This window comes from Festucalex cinctus, chromosome 18 (genome assembly GCF_051991245.1).
Source record: "Festucalex cinctus isolate MCC-2025b chromosome 18, RoL_Fcin_1.0, whole genome shotgun sequence".
NCBI classification, from domain to species: domain Eukaryota; kingdom Metazoa; phylum Chordata; class Actinopteri; order Syngnathiformes; family Syngnathidae; genus Festucalex; species Festucalex cinctus.
The window spans coordinates 1,495,128-1,511,276 of record NC_135428.1 but is presented as its reverse complement, the minus strand read 5'-3'; the positions used below and the strand labels follow the sequence as shown (position 1 = coordinate 1,511,276).

General features: G+C 41.9%; 3 protein-coding genes and 1 long non-coding RNA gene across 7 annotated transcripts in view; 2 read left to right on the top strand and 2 right to left on the bottom strand.

Annotated features, from left to right (window-relative positions):
* Positions 1 to 108: 108 nt before the first annotated feature.
* bckdk (branched chain ketoacid dehydrogenase kinase) lies at positions 109 to 7,366 on the bottom strand. Its single transcript, XM_077504077.1, has 11 exons — positions 6,970 to 7,366; positions 5,177 to 5,245; positions 4,972 to 5,082; positions 4,176 to 4,223; positions 3,504 to 3,623; positions 3,327 to 3,425; positions 3,184 to 3,257; positions 2,877 to 3,005; positions 2,014 to 2,103; positions 1,766 to 1,921; positions 109 to 1,695 (listed from the first exon to the last, which is right to left on the bottom strand). Exons 1-11 carry the CDS (start codon positions 7,216 to 7,218, stop codon positions 1,551 to 1,553), a joined length of 1,290 nt encoding a protein of 429 aa, XP_077360203.1. The 5' UTR covers positions 7,219 to 7,366; the 3' UTR covers positions 109 to 1,550.
* Positions 6,899 to 10,425, top strand: LOC144005770 (uncharacterized). Its single transcript, XR_013279646.1, has 2 exons — positions 6,899 to 8,528; positions 9,958 to 10,425. It is a non-coding gene; the product is annotated as an uncharacterized LOC144005770 (long non-coding RNA).
* lrwd1 (leucine-rich repeats and WD repeat domain containing 1) overlaps positions 7,807 to 16,149 on the bottom strand; it is a 23,643-nt gene continuing 15,300 nt past the window's right edge. Inside the window, exons 6-22 of one of the 2 annotated variants that reach the window (XM_077504067.1) lie at positions 15,463 to 15,790; positions 14,460 to 14,569; positions 13,402 to 13,488; positions 13,098 to 13,332; positions 12,884 to 13,003; positions 12,650 to 12,796; positions 11,950 to 12,021; positions 11,510 to 11,830; positions 11,290 to 11,404; positions 11,099 to 11,193; positions 9,969 to 10,179; positions 9,793 to 9,865; positions 9,501 to 9,644; positions 9,320 to 9,423; positions 9,078 to 9,236; positions 8,469 to 8,578; positions 7,807 to 8,394 (exon numbers count right to left, since the gene is read on the bottom strand). In XM_077504067.1, the coding sequence (XP_077360193.1) occupies positions 8,251 to 8,394; positions 8,469 to 8,578; positions 9,078 to 9,236; positions 9,320 to 9,423; positions 9,501 to 9,644; positions 9,793 to 9,865; positions 9,969 to 10,179; positions 11,099 to 11,193; positions 11,290 to 11,404; positions 11,510 to 11,830; positions 11,950 to 12,021; positions 12,650 to 12,796; positions 12,884 to 13,003; positions 13,098 to 13,332; positions 13,402 to 13,481 (2,130 nt within the window). In that variant the 5' untranslated portion in view covers positions 13,482 to 13,488; positions 14,460 to 14,569; positions 15,463 to 15,790 and the 3' untranslated portion in view covers positions 7,807 to 8,250. Of the gene's footprint in view, positions 8,395 to 8,468; positions 8,579 to 9,077; positions 9,237 to 9,319; positions 9,424 to 9,500; positions 9,645 to 9,792; positions 9,866 to 9,968; positions 10,180 to 11,098; positions 11,194 to 11,289; positions 11,405 to 11,509; positions 11,831 to 11,949; positions 12,022 to 12,649; positions 12,797 to 12,883; positions 13,004 to 13,097; positions 13,333 to 13,401; positions 13,489 to 14,154; positions 14,204 to 14,459; positions 14,570 to 15,462; positions 15,791 to 16,149 lie in introns of those variants that run through there. The other variant, XM_077504068.1, reaches the window with a different exon arrangement.
* Positions 14,440 to 15,954, top strand: alkbh4 (alkB homolog 4, lysine demthylase). 3 transcript variants are annotated; one of them, XM_077504082.1, is made up of 3 exons: positions 14,440 to 14,611; positions 15,051 to 15,209; positions 15,277 to 15,954. In XM_077504082.1, the coding sequence occupies exons 1-3, from the start codon at positions 14,513 to 14,515 to the stop codon at positions 15,796 to 15,798; spliced, it is 780 nt and encodes a 259-aa protein (XP_077360208.1). In that variant the 5' UTR covers positions 14,440 to 14,512; the 3' UTR covers positions 15,799 to 15,954. The 3 variants fall into 3 exon arrangements, with proteins under 3 accessions (XP_077360208.1, XP_077360207.1, XP_077360209.1); XM_077504081.1 differs by having other exon boundaries at positions 14,450 to 14,611; positions 15,021 to 15,209; XM_077504083.1 differs by having other exon boundaries at positions 14,474 to 14,611; positions 15,004 to 15,209.

The following is a 16,149-nucleotide window of genomic DNA, read 5'->3' as shown; positions in this document are numbered from 1 at the left end:
TTGTTTTGTTTTTATTTTAAAAGCCATACTATGCATGGTTGTTAAAAAAAAATAAAAAAATTCATGTCTATATAAAATTTCATTTTGAAATAACGTTTCGACAATGAGTCAGGAGGTTCAAACAATGAAAATTTTAATGAACACAAGAGGTCAAAGGTGAGTAAAATAGACTTGAATCATCTTTCAGCTGGAAATACTTCTTTTTGTTGTCAAGAGTACTTAATTCTCCATGAGAGGGAAAAATGTACACAAACTTAAACGTAAAGGGATGCACTTCAAAATATTTTGTTTCAGTCAGCTGGTGTTTCTTCTTTCAACCAGCAGATGGCGCACTTGCCTACATGCACTCAACTACTGTACTTATTTACACGCAAGAACTTATGCAAGCATAAAAATTTGTCATCCACCAGCTCAGTCACTTAAAAGTAGTAACAAAGGGTTAACGAAACAATGCGTTTGATGAATGGGAAACGCCCACTTAGCTGCAAAGTTAAAAATCAACTCATCAAAGTCCATCTTTCATTTTGATTGGCAGAGTTTAACGTCACTCAAGAGGGTCGTTGGCCAAAAATAAGCATGTTTATCCAAATGTAGCATTTGGCTAGTTCATGGCAAACAAAAAGATGCATGAACACAGACATTAACTGATGACTATTGGAAAAAATATAATTCCATTTGTATTTACCAAAAAAAAAAAAAAAAAAAAAAAAAGGAAAAAAAAAACAGCATTTTACCTTTTTGTTTGGGGTATAAATTACAGAAGGCATGCAATGTCTATTAATAAAAAACAATGTGCATGGAAATAATAACTGTAGATGCATGAACTTGGCAATAAATGCATGACAAATTTGGAGATACACAAAGAAAAGAATCACTTTAAAACAAAATCTGATCGGATGTGACATGCACAAAAACATTTGTTAGCAAAAAAAAAATCTGAAGTATTTTTGCTATTTCATAATTATTTTTTTAACTGACGCACATGGGAAAAAAAATATGGATACATGCACTTTTGTTGGACAGCAACATCAGGAGGCGCTGCTCAGAAGCAACTGGAGTCGATGCTGACGCGTTCTTGTACGACAAAAATCTTAATTTCAAACAAAAGACAAAAATACTTGTGTGGTGTGTTATGCTAATGTAGCAAAAAAGAAGTCACAGTACGGAAAGCGAGCAAAGGCAACAAAACAACGTGAGGAACGTCGCGGTTGAAAAGGCAAAAAAGTTGAGACCCCATCAAAACCCCGTTCCAAAAAAATAAAATCAACCTGTCCAAAAAATGGCAGCCGAGTTGATCCTTCATCTTTCTTTTTTTTTTTTCCTCTTCCTTGCTGGAGTGTCTTCATTTGCAGTAACTTTTTTTTTTTTTTTTTGCAATCATGCTGTTTTTCTCGAGAAACTCATCCAAAAACAGGCTACACAAAAAAAAACAACCAAGAAGTCCAACTTGAGAGCTAACATAGCTTATAATCAGTCTAAGGCAAAAACAAGAAAAAGAGAAAGTGGCTAAAAACGCAGAAGATTCGGAGGAGGAGCCGCCGTCGTGGTGGTCACACGCGGAAGCTTTCTCCCTTGCCGTCGATGTGGCGCAGGCGCAGGTAGACGTCGGTGCCGATGCCCTGCATGGACTGGACGGACAGCGAGCCGCCCAGGTACTCGGCGTACGCCCGCGACGTCGGCAGACCGAAGCCAAACCTGCGCAACGGCACAATGAGCGATCGCAACACGTTTGCGCCGAGTTGACTCGGTGGGGGCGGGGCCTTACCCGTGCATGGGTCCCGATTGGTTGCCGCTGTTGGTGATGTTGTTGAACAGGTTGTTCATGCGCGGGTCCTGCGCGCTCTCCTCGGCCGTGCTGAAGTGGTAATCCATCACCTTGTCCACGATCGTGTGCGGGATGCCGCCGCCGCGGTCCGAGATCCTGCGTGCGGGAAACGACGTTCTCATTTTTCATTTGCATGAAGGTGCCGATGGGGGCGCGGTCCTGCATTAAAAAGGTAAGAGGGGACCCACCTGATGACAAAGTCCATGTCGTTGTTGGCGATGGTGACCACCACGTCGGGGACGTTGTACGGCGTTTCCAAGTGGCTCTCCATGGTGGCCCTCAACACAACAACACACATTGCATATCATTTCACCATTACAAATAAAAACAAATCAAAACTGGAGAAAAAAAAAAAAAAAAAAAAAGTCATTCAAATACTAAATACAAAAAATATGAAAATTTTTTAAATAAAAGTGAACACAGTTTTTGTAATACAAAGAACAAAAATGAAAAAATTAAATAATTCATAAATAACATTTACTTTATTTTCTATTTTGACAGTTTGGTCCTCTATAAAAGATGAAAAAATAATGCATTACTATACATAGACGTTATATATATATATTTTTTTTTTTAAACAAATGCCTTACTATACATAGTCATTAAAAAAAAAAAATGCCTTACTGTACATGGTCTTTTTTTTTTTATTAAAAAAAAAAAAAAAGCCTTACTATACATGGTCATTAAAAAAAAAAAATGCGTTACCATACGTCATTAAAAAAACAAACAAAAAAACATTAAAAAAAAAACTTACTATTCATACTATACATGGTCATTAAAAAAATAAATAAAAAATGATATACATGATCGTTTAAAAAAACAAAAAAACAAAAAAAAAAAACGATAAAAAATAAATAAATAAAAAAAAAGTCTTTTTTAAGAGAATCCGTAGCCATCAATTTGCTCATGGGCAAAACTTAATTTGTTAACAAAAATAAATAAATAAATCGACACTATTTGCATCATTGAAATGATATTCCAGACAAAATGTAATGTTTCTTCTTCTTGTGACCAACTAAAACGTGCGATTGAATTTGTGCGGCAAACGTACCTCATGGCGTTCTTGAGCAGCTCGGGCAGGATGTAGTCGAGCGGCAGCGGGATGAAAGGGAAGCGCGCCGCCACGTGGCCGTTGATGCGAACTCGCGGCGAGTTGCCGTACTGATGCTCGCACAGACGCCTGCAACGTCACGCGTTTGCACTCGTCGTTAAAACACGGCGGCACTTGATAAAAGACGACAGCAGCGACACGAGCGAGCGATAACCCGCGTAGACGTTCATCTTTGGCGAGCGCAAACAAACGCCGTTATCTGCCGAGCCGTCAATCAAAATAAGCAGCCAATCGGAGAGGCGCTCACCTGGCAAAGTCCACCCACTTTTCAATGATCTTCTTGGGGGACAAACGTCTGCAGATGATGCCCACAAAATCGGCCTAGAGGAGAATTTTCATTTTTATTTTTAATATAAATCAGACGGACAGACGGACAGTGCGCGGACGTACATTGTCTTCGTGCAGGGCGAGATGGTGCGTGGCCAACATTCGGATTCCCAGACGAGAGCACAACGTGGTGTCCAGGAAGCTTCGCAGGATCGTCTCGTCCTGGAATCACACGCGCACAAAAACATGACTTTGAAGAAGAATGAAAATGTTGATGTGAAAAACATTTGTTGCCCTCACTTGGACGTGCTTGCGACACTCGCGGAATCCCTGCGCCAACATGGTGACCACGTCCTTGTGGTCGTCCAGCAGCTGCTGCACCAGCTTGCAGAAGCGAGACTCCACATCCTGGTCCTTGATCTGAAAAACAGGCCAGCGTTCGTTCTGTTGTGTCGACCAGCAAAAGCTGGCATCCTGACAATATTATATTGATTCCTTATCTCCAAAACTGGTCATTTTCATAGAAAAAAAAGAAAAAAGAAAAAGATGACTAAGGATGTGTAATACTTGAGGTGACTTCAATCTTGTCACAATATGAACTTTGAAAATGTCTCAATGAGTCAAGTTATCCTTTAAAAGCAATCATTTGTTTATATGGAATTGAAAGAGCCTGAAAATCCAATGTTTTTCTTTTCTTTCTTCCCCTTCATGAATAAACACGAAGAGGATGACAAAACAAACGGACACGCCCGTGTTCGGATATTTCACAACGACAAACCGACACTGCGCACGCCTGCGCTGTTACGTTTAAAATATTGCCAATGATTATAACAACAACAACGGCAGCTAAATGTGGATCTTGATGGTTCTTTGGTGGCCGCGAGACGGCAGATCATATGAGGAACTTGAACTTGACCCGACCCCCGTGTATGTGTTTACAGTCATGCATACATGTGTGTGCGTGTTACTCACAGGAGGAAAGTCGCTGAGCATGTGGTAAGCTCTGATGTAGAGTTCGTGCTGGAAAGAAGAGCAAGAAGAGCGTGAAAGAGGCTTCGGAATCCCCTCGGGGGGCCTCGCGACACATTTTTGTCACTCGCACGCGACAAAACTTCCAGAAAGTTCCTTTTTCATTTTTCACCAGAAAACAAAATCGTACCCAATAAAGTAAGTCAGTCAGTCACTTGTGGATTGAACAAAAGTTGGTTTCGATGCGAGGCCGCTGAAGAGTGCGGAGGGAAGAAAGAATGTGGGGGAAAGGTCATGGAAAAAAAAAAAGAAAAAAAAAAAGAAAAGAGGCAGAGGCCACGTGTTGCTTGTGAGTGGGAAACTGTTTGTTCTCTTCAATTGCTTTATTGGCCTCACGCACGAATCTCCAAATGACTTGGAATGCGTGGAGAATAAAAACCAAAAAAAATAATAACTTAGTTTGCTCATCGAATAAACACGACACCAAACAACAAAACTAAAAGACACCTCGGTTTGCTAACAAACGTAAACAAATAGATTGCATTTTATTCATTTAAATGTATATACACACACGTAATAATAATTCAAAACAAATCTGTACTTTTATTCCCCCACAAAAAAAAATTGAAAATTGCATTCGATTTTATTGACTTAATTTTTGAACATTTTTAAAATGTTCATTTTGAATGATATTGGTGGAGTTAGTGAAATTAGATTAGTTTTATTGCTAAAATATAATTATATATTTTCACTCAAAAAAAAAAAAAAAAAAAAGACGCGTGCGTTTGCGTTGGCTCACCACTTGCAGGATGGTGGGATTGCATCCGATGATGAAGGGCAGGCTGCGGAAGCCCTTGATGCGGTGGGCGATGCGCACGGGGAGCTCCTTGTGCAGGTACTTGCCGCTGCTCTGGGGTGGGAAACAAAAACAAATAAATAAATCACACAAAGCGTTTGAAGGGAACCGGCCCCACGAGTGCGTGTTGACGAGCCGGAGCGCTCACCAGGATGTGGTGCCCGTCTGGTGACTTGCCGGCGTACAGCAAAGTGGCTAAGGTGAGTCGCACCGAGGCCTGCAAGACAGATATTATGGGAGCAAAAATGGGGAAAAAAAATGTATGCATAGATATAGTCAGTGCAATGTGAGCTTTACGATTGCGTAAATACTTTTGGGAAAGAATATTTGTTCAAGTTGTGATTTGACACAATATGGGAAGCATCTCAGGGCTGCACATGGAATTCATTTGAAGTTAAAAACAATCATGTCTGTTGTCTATTTTGTTTTTTTGTTTTTTTACACAGACGAAAATGTGAGTGCGACTCACAAGGATGCAGCTGTTGATTTATGCACATCTGGAAGTTCTGGCTCCAGCGCAGCAACCATAAAATTAAAAAAAGTTTTTTCCTTTTTTCCTAACCGACTCACGTGCGTCCTCGAGCTGCACTGGCACTCGACGATAAAACTAAACAACTCCCAGTTGCAACTTGTAAACAAGTTGAATGCACACAAATTTCAAGTTGGACGCTCGGGAGAATTTTTTTTTTTTTTAATATTTTTTTTTAAGTCAGTCAAACTTTGTGGATTTTGAACATTTGCTGTGAGGACTTTAAAACATTTGGTGAAACATTAAGCTTTACTTGAACGTTGACCATGTTATGCTGGTAAGTGGGGTCAAAAACACAGTCCGGATGATACACAATCCCTTTGCTGTAGTCACTCATTTGTTTTTTTTCCTCTCCATCATCCATCGGGAAAACTTCACTTCACCGCTTAAGACAGAAATTGTGCTTCAACGACTTTTTGTGGCACCTTGATACCAAGGATGTTTTAGTGAATTGAGGAGTTTCACTTAAGCTTACCAAAAGTAGTGCTTTGCCACCATCTTGGTGTCATGGAATTACACTTAAGTAAACGGGAGTTTCGGGTCACACAAAAATTACTTTTCTGCCATTTCATGGCATCTTGGTATCAAGGAACTGTGTAGATGTGAGTTAAGGAGTTTTATGTCTACAAAAAATGAGTGCTTTGCCACCATCTTGTGTCACATAAAAGTCTTGATTTGGCAACAACAATGTTGCAGTGAGTTGTGGAGTTTCATCTCGACAAAAACTAGCCTTCAGGGGTGTCAATTATTTTTGAGTCTTCGCTATTCAAAAGGTAAGTTCAGTCCAAAAGTTTTTAATTAGAAAGTAGTCGTTTCACGGTTAAAAAAAAGAGAGAGAGAGAAAACATGGTGAGCAAGCTGTTGTTTAGTGGGACAAAAGATGGAAATCCAAAAACTCCTCGTGGGAAGAAGCAGGAAAAACATCCTGCTGCGTTCAAGGCCCAAATGCAAAAACCGGTCACGCTGAATGTCACCCTCCTCTGACTATCCGACTTACTTGAATTTGACAAAAAAAAAAGGATAACGAGTCGACAATTGAAAAAAAAAATGCCATTATAAAAAAAAAGCACATTTAACTAACGTGTCAAATCGTCGAATGTGGAAAAGCGAGCGTGAGGTGTTAAAACGTTAGCCACGCCGCCACCATTTCACAATACATTGAAATGTCGACGCCATTAACCAAAAGATGGCAAACATTGTTCGGTGACAACAGAGTAGGGCGATGTAAATGAATGTTCAACGTGTTTCATTCAACGGTTAAATCAAATGGCAGCTTGCGTTAACTACTCAGGAAGAAAATGTCGTAAAAAAATGACCGTCATTGAACGCAGCTGACTTCTAGCTAGCCACTAGCGTCGCTGCTACTGTAAGCTATCTTGACGAAACACAAACAAACGTAACAAGGTCCTCACCTTCTCCGCGGAGACGTCAATGGCCGACTGGTTGTAAAACGACGTCACCGTCTTGGAGCGCTCTCGGGCCAGTTCGGAGAAGCCCTGCAGGGACGACGTGGACCTCGCTCGGCGGCCGGCCGCCTTTAACGCCAACGGCGGCGCCAGCGGGGCTCGTGGTGCTGGTAGTTGTGGTGCCATTGTGGCAGCTGGCGCGAGGAAGAGGCTGCCCAGCCTCGGCCTGGCCCGGCTGGCGGTACCGCTCAGCATCTCCGCGGCGAGTCCCGGGCTGCCGGTGCGGAGGGCGGGGGGGAGAAGTTCGGTCCGGCCTGCTATGAGGCCATCAGGGGTGTCGCGGCGGCCACCGTGCACAAAGGCACGTACGCGTCGGTTACAAAACCGACTACCGACCGATGAGGTACTGGTGCAAGGACGCCAAGGACTGGTCTCTAGTATGATTGAGAGGAGGAGTGGGCAGGACTTACTAGGAGACTGCGCAGCCAATCAGCGGACCAATCATGACGTTGGGGGCGGAGCTTGCGTCCCCACGCATGCCCACGCAAACAAAAAGGAAGTCGCGGAAGTGGTAAACATTTCCTGGTAAAGTATTTTCGACAGTCGGCAGCAGATATTGTAAACACTTAAATAAAATGGCGAAAAACAATTTTGAATCAGATTGCACACTGACGTGAATATCAAACATAATTAAATATAAGTCACTACTACTACTAATATAGTAATTCCATTGTATCATATCTTTTTCCGAATTTAGAACTTGGCTTACCTTCTGTGTACATTACATGGACCAGGCAGCACAAATGTGTACTACTTAATGTAAAACACTTGCATTCATTCAAAAGGACTGTTTATTATTGTGATTGTAGTTTCCAGCTCTCCAAACTGTCAACTTAACCAAAAATATTGCATAAAAACCCCCCGCATGAAAATGTCAAATCATTTTAATAAAATGACATAAAACGCTCCAAGAAGCACAGTACTTACTTACTCACATTTTAAGCTGGCTTGGTTTTTTCAACACATGGTTTTGTTATAAATACAATGACTAAATTTCAAAACATTGTCATGTGAACATTTTCTCAAGAACATTGCATAATGTACAAGATTATGACAAAAAGGATCTCGCAGTCAAATTATGAGAAAAAAAAAATTAGTAAACTGCTTACTGAGGTGATATGCGTGTTTGCATACTGTAGTAGCACCGTTACACAAAGAACATTGTGTACTCACATCAGCCAGTGTCAACTCGCACAGGACACTTTAAATGGTATTGATAGGTTGCATTCATTTGCTCTTCCACACCATCACCATGTTCTTGTCGCTGAGCGCCACCAGGTACCGGAGGTTGGGGTCCATGGCCACGCTGTTGATGGACGGGCCTTCCACCTGGCCGCGACCCTTGCGGACGGGGGCGGGCCACTCCAGCACCTGAGCGGAACAGGCGACATGTGAACGGGTCCGTGGAACCCGAGACGGCATTTCCATTCGCTTTCCTGGCTTACCTCTGTGGGCTCGATGGGCTTACCGCTCTGGAAGTTGTCCTTCAGGAGGTCGGCGACGTGGTACGTCCACAACTTGCCTTCATTGTCGCCACATACGACATACGATCGAGCTCAGGGGGAGACAGAAAAAGTGACTTTGACAATGTCATACATTACCACTCATTTGTATGTACTGCGGTTAGTTCTGTAATTGTAATAAGTCAGCATGTAAACTAGCCTGGAAGGTAATGAATAACAACCAACTGGTGTTGCCGCGATAATCACTAACATGAAGACAGCTCTTCATTACATCAACAGTCGGGCTTAACCATTTGAAAAATAAAGTACAGGTAATTGCTTTCTTTTCCCTTCTATATTGCAGATGTAACGTGCAACTTTTTTTTCAAGGTCCTCTTGCAGTGTATTTTTAACGAAGACAAGCAATAAAGTTATCCATATTACTGTAAACAATATCAGATTTTTTTTCAGCAGATTTTTCAAAGTTAAAAAAACGTTTTGGGTTGATACTCAACTTTATTTGTAAAGCACTTTAAAACAACCATCGCATCCAAAGTGTTGCACATTGCAATGTCGGCTAGTAAACATGAGGCAGAGGGGCGCGGCGCTTACCGGGACAGGTGTTGAGCGCCAGGTAAGGAACCTCCGTGCAGGCCCAGCGCAGCTCGGCCAGCACGACGGCGCGCACGCAGCCTCTCTTGTTGGGCCGCTGAGATCGCGTGCGGCTCCAGCTCCATAAATAGATGCGGTCGTGCATGAAATTCTTGGAGGCTGACCACCACCACAACGACATTAGCTTGATCAATACTTATCAAACTGATAAGGTCCAATTTGGCTCACGAGTGTCTGCTTACCAACGATGTCATCGGTGAGGAAACTGACGCCATCCACGGTGTGGTAGTCCAGGTCTTTGTCTTCCTTCTCGTAAACGGGGAAGGTGACCTCCACTTCTTTCGACCTTTGGAAAAACCAAGTCGGCGCTCGTGACGTTTTGGGCCTGACAGCTTGAGGGAGTTTAAAAGTTTTCACACTAACCTCTTGGTGGCACCGCTGGGCGCGAGCCGCGCGTCGTAGCAGTGCAGGCCGTCCTCGCACGCCGCCAGGAGCTTCGTGTCGGGCCCGCTGGGCGGCAGGCAGAGGTGCAGCGGCGTGGAGCTGCTCTCCAACGCCAGCAGCTGCCTGCGGGTGACGCGCATGACAAAAAAAAAAAAGAAGAGCTTCTCATCACATGATTTCATATCAACAATATACTGTATGCTATTGGTGTAATCGGACATTTTGAGGAAAATGTAGTTCTTTAAAAAAAAAAAAAAAAAAGCTGACTCACACAACTTTATAACTGTACTTGCTGTCTAGCCCGCCAATGTCCCACAGCACGATCTTGTTGTCGTAACAGCCCGCTACAAGACAAAAGTGAAAAAGATGCCCTTGAAACCTGCTTCTTATCAAACGGTGTTTTTTTTTTGTTTTTTTTATTTTCTTGCGGTGACAGCGACGGCTTACTAAAGAGGAAGTTGCCCTGGCGATGGCTGAAGCGAAGGACCGACAGCGCCCTGCGGCTGGCCCGGAACTCGCCGTAGGCAAGGTTGCAGCGAGGGTGGATCAGCTTGACCAGGCCTCGCTTTCCGCCCGCCGCCAGGATGCTGCAGGGCTGCGCTGCGGCTCCGCCCCCTCGAGACATCAGCACCGTGGACCAGGCCAGAGAGAAGAACTCCTGAAATGACAAAGAACACATTTTATAGTCATATACATTAGGAGTATTTTTGTAGGTTGGAGCAGATTAAATGGATTTTATTTTCAGAATTGCTGCATAGAAATTACAAACAGAACATATTCCTTGTTGAATTTCATTATTTAATCTGGATTGGATCCAGACTAAACTTTACATGACAGATTTTGATTGTGTCTATACCATTAACAAAAATTTGAATAAAAGCAAATAAAATTTCTATAAATGTTCTTATATTGTTGACGTCCATGTCTTTCCAAATTGTTAGTTTCTAATAATTTCTTAGTTATAATTAACAAAATGTAAAAAAAAAATAAAAATTGGCACCACATGCTTTTCATTAAATAGTAACATGAACATCAAAAAATAAACACATTAATAAATACTATTTTTATACAAATGGCTCATACTTCAAAGTAAAACTATTTTATAGAATATTATATGAATACAAAAAATAAGTGAACAGTTATTAAAAATATTTTAGTTTTTAAAAACATTTCATTTTAATATTTTACAAAAATAAAGGAAAACAGATATTTTTTGTTGGACATTACTAAATGTGAAACAAGCCATTTTAAAATAAATGTTGCAATTATTTATTCTATTCAGATTTTATTTTTTTTTGCTGGAATTTTGTTGGGCAGTGGAGTGAATTTAATATACTTTTGATTTATTTTATTTATACATTTATTTATGTTATTTTATTCTATCAAAAACAGCAAACTCTAATAATGAAACACATACCGACCCATAATACAAATATTTAGTTTTTAAAACAGCAGCCTGGAATTTGTGCACACACACAAAAAAAAAAATAATAAAAAAATAAATAAAAAATCGAAAACTCCCTCTTGGGCCAAGTTCATTAAAGACAGTGATCAATTGTAAGCAGGTGAAGACAAACCTCTCCCGTCACTTTATACTTCTTCATCACCATGCCGGTCTCACAGTCGATCACGCACAAAGAGTCTCCGCCGCAAGTCGCAACCAAGCGACTTTCTGTGTAGAAAAAAAAAAACGCACACACATGGTAATGTCATCGCCACAGCTCAAACCAAGTCGGACAAGTGAGAGTCTTTCGTCCAAGTAAAGTACCAGCGTAGTCAGGCTGAGGCTGGAAGGCGCAAGCCCAAAGCTGAGTGGAGAAGTCTTCAGCGTTGTCCTGCTTGCTGTGACACTGCAGTACGTGAAGAGGCTGCAGACACAGTGGCTGCGCGACAGGCGACATGGACCGATATTGAGCAACTTGACAATAACTGAAACTTAAAAAAAAAAATACCCAAAACAAACACAAGCGATTCTTGTGCTTGTGTACCTGCGTCACGTCATCACTCGTCGCCTCCTTCGGTCCACTCATCGCTCCGTTCGCCGCCGCAATTCTCGGCGGTGTCAAGTCCTCGCCGACGCCGTCTTTCTTGGCGGGGACTCGTCGCGTAGGCGTCAAGGGAAAATGAGGCTTTGTGGCGGGACCGGCGAGAACCGCGTCGGCGGTGGCCCGTCTTTTCGGGCAGAGCCTCAATTTACCGGGGCCGTCCTCGGCAGCGGGATCGACTCGCGCCTTTTTACGAGGAGTCAATCGCAAGCTGCTGTTTGTCAACGGCAGAGTTTGTTTCCTTTTCGCAGGGGTCAAGACCTCCTGGATGAAAAGCGCGGAGCGTGAATGACAAGGCTGATTCACTAACTGCTGCGCTAGCTATTTTTTATTAAGTCACTGGCATTATCATAGTACTAGTGATTGCTGTCGTTTTGTCTTACATTGGTTGTGTCTGATACGTCCTCCTTTGGTTCCGTGAGGGAGCGCAAATACTCCCTGGCCAAGATTTCAACCTAACAGACACACAGTAAAAAAAATAAATTAAAAAAAAATAAAAAAAACATGAAAAAAGGTGTTAATGAATCCATTATTTAGGCCACCCTTACAACTACTTTTTGCATGTTTTCATGGCACAGCAATAAAATCCTGCCAAGACAGATAAGATGATGCACAAGTACTAGAGCGCCCTCTGATGACTAGTTACTACATAGCGCAGGAATCAATTCCATATTTCTAAGAATACAAACTGCAACACATTTGCCTTACCATTTTTCATATTGCTCCCCATAACTCGGTATTTTCCACAAAGAAAAAAAAGAACAGAAAAAAACCCCAGCATCAAATAAACATAAAAAGTAAACGACTGACCTCAGCACACTAAATTGAGAAATTTAACTCAACTCAACATATCATCGTAAAAGTAATTCCGATTTATTTGACTCCGCTCAAAATACCTCAACATTACATCACATTAACGTCTCAAACTGCTAGCAACAAAAGTGACTACACTCCAAGTGAAAATGTCCAAATAGGGCCAAATTAGCCATTTTAATAATAATAAAAAATGTGCATCAAACGCAGTATTATGAAGGAAGGACAGTGCATATTAAAAAACATGTAACATCCAATATTTGCCGTTACCTTCCATTTTGTGAAGTCGCTAACCGAACTGGGTCCATATTTCACCTGCTTCCGTGCCGCGTTAACAAAGTCGTCCTCCAGAGCAGCCATTTTGTCCGCCGTGGCGGAATCTGGGAGGCTGTAGCTCCTCTCCCACAGGGCAATCATCTAAGAGACAGCTTGTCAGTGGGCTTCTTGAACTGGGGTCACACAATCAAGTCAACAAACCAAACCAATCAATCAACAAGACCATACCCTGGCTCTCAGGTTCTCCGTGAACACGAAGCGCAGGTGGTTGGCGTTGCTGGTGATGTCTTTGCCATTGTAACACCGTAATTTGGGCAGCAGCGTTATTAGCTTGTAATTGTCACTTACCTGTGGAAGATAATATTACTAGAATGATAGAAAGTGTCGTAATAGTTGAGTAAAATATGAATTTATATTCCAACACAACTATGTTTCCCCTTACAGTAATATAAATGTTGTCCTCCATTTTGACCTCCTCCAGGCTGGGGAGAGACGCCATAGATGTGACGTCCTCCATTTGGTTGTCGCTGAGGTCCAGGAAGCGCAGTTCGGGTAGCTCCAAGTTTTTGGGCAACTCTTGCAGTAAGTTCCCGGACAGATCCCATCGCTCCAGGGACCGAAGACGGGACAGCAGACTGACCGGCAAGTCTGAAGACTTCAGTCTGAGCTTGGAGAGACTACAAAGAAGCTCAAAAGTTAGATTTGGTAGAGGGGGGGGGGCTGTAAATAAATCACAACATGCTTACTTTAATGTCTTGATCTCTTCCAGTTTTGTAGTTTTTGGAGAGCCTTTCTCCAGTAGAATCTTCTCTGTTATCGTCGCCATTGTTTCTCTGAAGAAAAAGCATGGAAACCTTTAAAAGATGAGGTCAAATTGAACAAAGAACAGACTCCTGGTTGGTGGCATGATGAACGAGCCATAACCACACCCAAATACTACAGCCAATTTGACCCACCTAGAATGATATCATAAGTTAAAGAGATGTTTTATATCTTTGGTTGATTGTGTTCAGTTAAACACTTTTACTTCTGAACCTCGTAAAGATGTACTATGGCTACTGATGTACTTGTACACATTAGAATTATTCCAAAGATTTAGTATATGTAAACATATATAAAAAAAATAATAAAACTGAATAAAACAGCTATGTTCTCCCTTTATTTTTTTGGTCATTTTTATTTTATTTTTTAGCTTTGTTTAGTCTCTCTCCCATGCAAAAACGCCCACAGTTAGTACTTAAAAGTGATCCTAGTGATACAAAAGCAATCAGTTTTCCCTTACACTCGACATTTGCCTAAAAATAGACCCTTTAGAGGGGAAAACTAGCCATTTTACTACCACGGGACATTATCGATAACAGTAGTATGAGCTTCCCTCCACCATTTTAGATTATAACTCTTCGTAATAATAATTCGTCAATTGTTCAAGATGAGTCCCATTCTGCCTAGATTTATGTTGAGAATTAAAAACTATAAAACAAGCTTTAAAATGAACTTACAGCTACTCACGGACACCACAGCACAACAGAAACTTTCCCGGGTTACGAACGACGTATTTCCGGTGGGCGTGGGTTAAAAGGAAGTACTTTTTTTTTTTTTTTTTTTTGTGTGTGAAAATTTTGTCTTATCAGCTAAACTAAACAACGAAATTGGCTTTTTACGCATCTTAAAAGTAATATTAAATATACTGTTATGAAGATAAATATGCATCGTAAACAGTTTGTCAACAGTACTTATTTAAAAAAAAAATAGCGACATTTATCAGCCACACTATCTAAATGATTCGCTAGATGGCAGTAGGCACCTTTGTTTTAGACGGCGCGTATCTAGCGTTCAATAGAAGAAGATGCAGGTACTATGATGGTTCCGGGTCGTGTTGCTTCCTGTGCTTGCAAAGGTATCAGGCGCTGTCTTCTGTGTGAGAAGTCAAAAGAGAGTTACTTTCCAGACGAGAAGGTAAATTGTTATCGTAGAAATTTTTTTTCATTAACGTTATTCTTGTCGTCTCATGCGTACGATTTAGCCGTAGATTGAGAACTACGGGTGCCCTCGCGGAACAGTCTGGATGACGTCGTGTTGGTCCGAATGCGTGTTGCACTGCTTGTCTGTATTATTACAGATATATACAGAGCTGCGTAATATAATTTTTGACTAGTATTACATTATTTGTTTCAAAACACGTGGGTGTTACGGATCGTGGATATAACGCATAAAGAACAATACACTGCAAAAATAATCAGTTTCTCTAATTTTGTTTGAGTAAAATGAACAGTTTTGACCGAACCAGTCAAAATTGCAAATAAATAACATTAGTCAAGTTCTATAAACATTATGAATACAATTTCCAGCAACTATTTCTCTATAGGCTGTGCATCTTTTCTTGTACAACCCCGAGACAAAGCTCGCCTTTCGCAAAGATGGCGAACCGGCCTCGTTTCCCTTTCCCGGAGTGCTCCTGTGGGAAAACTTCCTATCTGAGGAGGAGGAAAAGGAGCTAATCAGCAGCATGGACAAGGATGTCTGGAATCTGTCTCAATCTGGTCGAAAGAAACAGGTACAGTCAGATGGTGTCAAACATTCCTGATCGGATAATTGTAATAATTGCATTTATGTTATGACAGGACTTCGGCCCAAAAGTGAACTTCAAGAAAAAGAGAGCGCGTCCCGCCAATTTCAGCGGACTTCCTGCGTTGAGTAAAAAACTAGTGCTGCGAATGCAAGAAGAGGAAAGTCTGGCGGGCTTCCAGCCTGTGGAGCAATGCAATCTGGACTACCACCCACAGCGAGGCTCCGCCATTGACCCTCACCTGGACGACAGCTGGCTGTGGGGGGAGCGCCTGGTCACCGTCAACATGCTGTCGGACACTACGCTGACCATGTCGCTGGAGCAGGGTCTCCCGCAGCTTGGACTCCCGGGGGAAGTCAACGTAGCCGTGCGGCTGCCGCGCAGATCTTTGGTGGTGTTGTACGGAGAGGCGCGGCATCGCTGGAAGCACGGCGTTCTCCGGAAAGACGTCGGCGAGCGCAGAGTTTGCAGCACGTTCAGGGAACTGTCGGCCGAGTTCCTCCCTGGCGGGCGGCACGCCGAGCTGGGAGCTCAGCTGCTCAATATTGCTGCCAGCTTCACTGGAGCTCCTATTTAGAGAATATTGTTCAAATTCAGCTCTGATGCAAATGCTGTCAATTGACAATTTACCATTTCACTGACATATTTTGTTTGAGGAACTACAGTTGAGTGTGGTTTTGCTGGTTTAACATGACAGCAGACCTCTTTTAAATAAAAGGAACCAAAGAACAAAGTTTGGCTCGTTAAATTTGTCTTTTTACCCTCACAGAAAACCTCTGTTCAAACATTGACTTTCGCATTCCGAATGTTCATTCAACTTTACAACCAGTTCTGCCTTTTCATGTCTGTTCTTTTATATATGTAACTTTTAATACAGTAACACTCCTGCTTATCTCTGTTTGATATAAACAGTTTTGTGTTAAAATAG

Coding starts and splice junctions, on each gene's coding strand:
- bckdk (XM_077504077.1), bottom strand. CDS start 7,218: ATGCTGAGCGGTACCGCCAGCCGGGCCAGGCCGAGGCTGGGCAGCCTC. Junction 3,426..3,503: donor AGTGTCGCAAGCACGTCCAA/GTGAGGGCAACA, acceptor GTGTGATTCCAG/GACGAGACGATCCTGCGAAG. Junction 1,696..1,765: donor CAATCGGGACCCATGCACGG/GTAAGGCCCCGC, acceptor GCCGTTGCGCAG/GTTTGGCTTCGGTCTGCCGA.
- alkbh4 (XM_077504081.1), top strand. CDS start 14,513: ATGATGGTTCCGGGTCGTGTTGCTTCCTGTGCTTGCAAAGGTATCAGG. Junction 14,612..15,020: donor GTTACTTTCCAGACGAGAAG/GTAAATTGTTAT, acceptor ATTTCTCTATAG/GCTGTGCATCTTTTCTTGTA. Junction 15,210..15,276: donor AATCTGGTCGAAAGAAACAG/GTACAGTCAGAT, acceptor ATGTTATGACAG/GACTTCGGCCCAAAAGTGAA.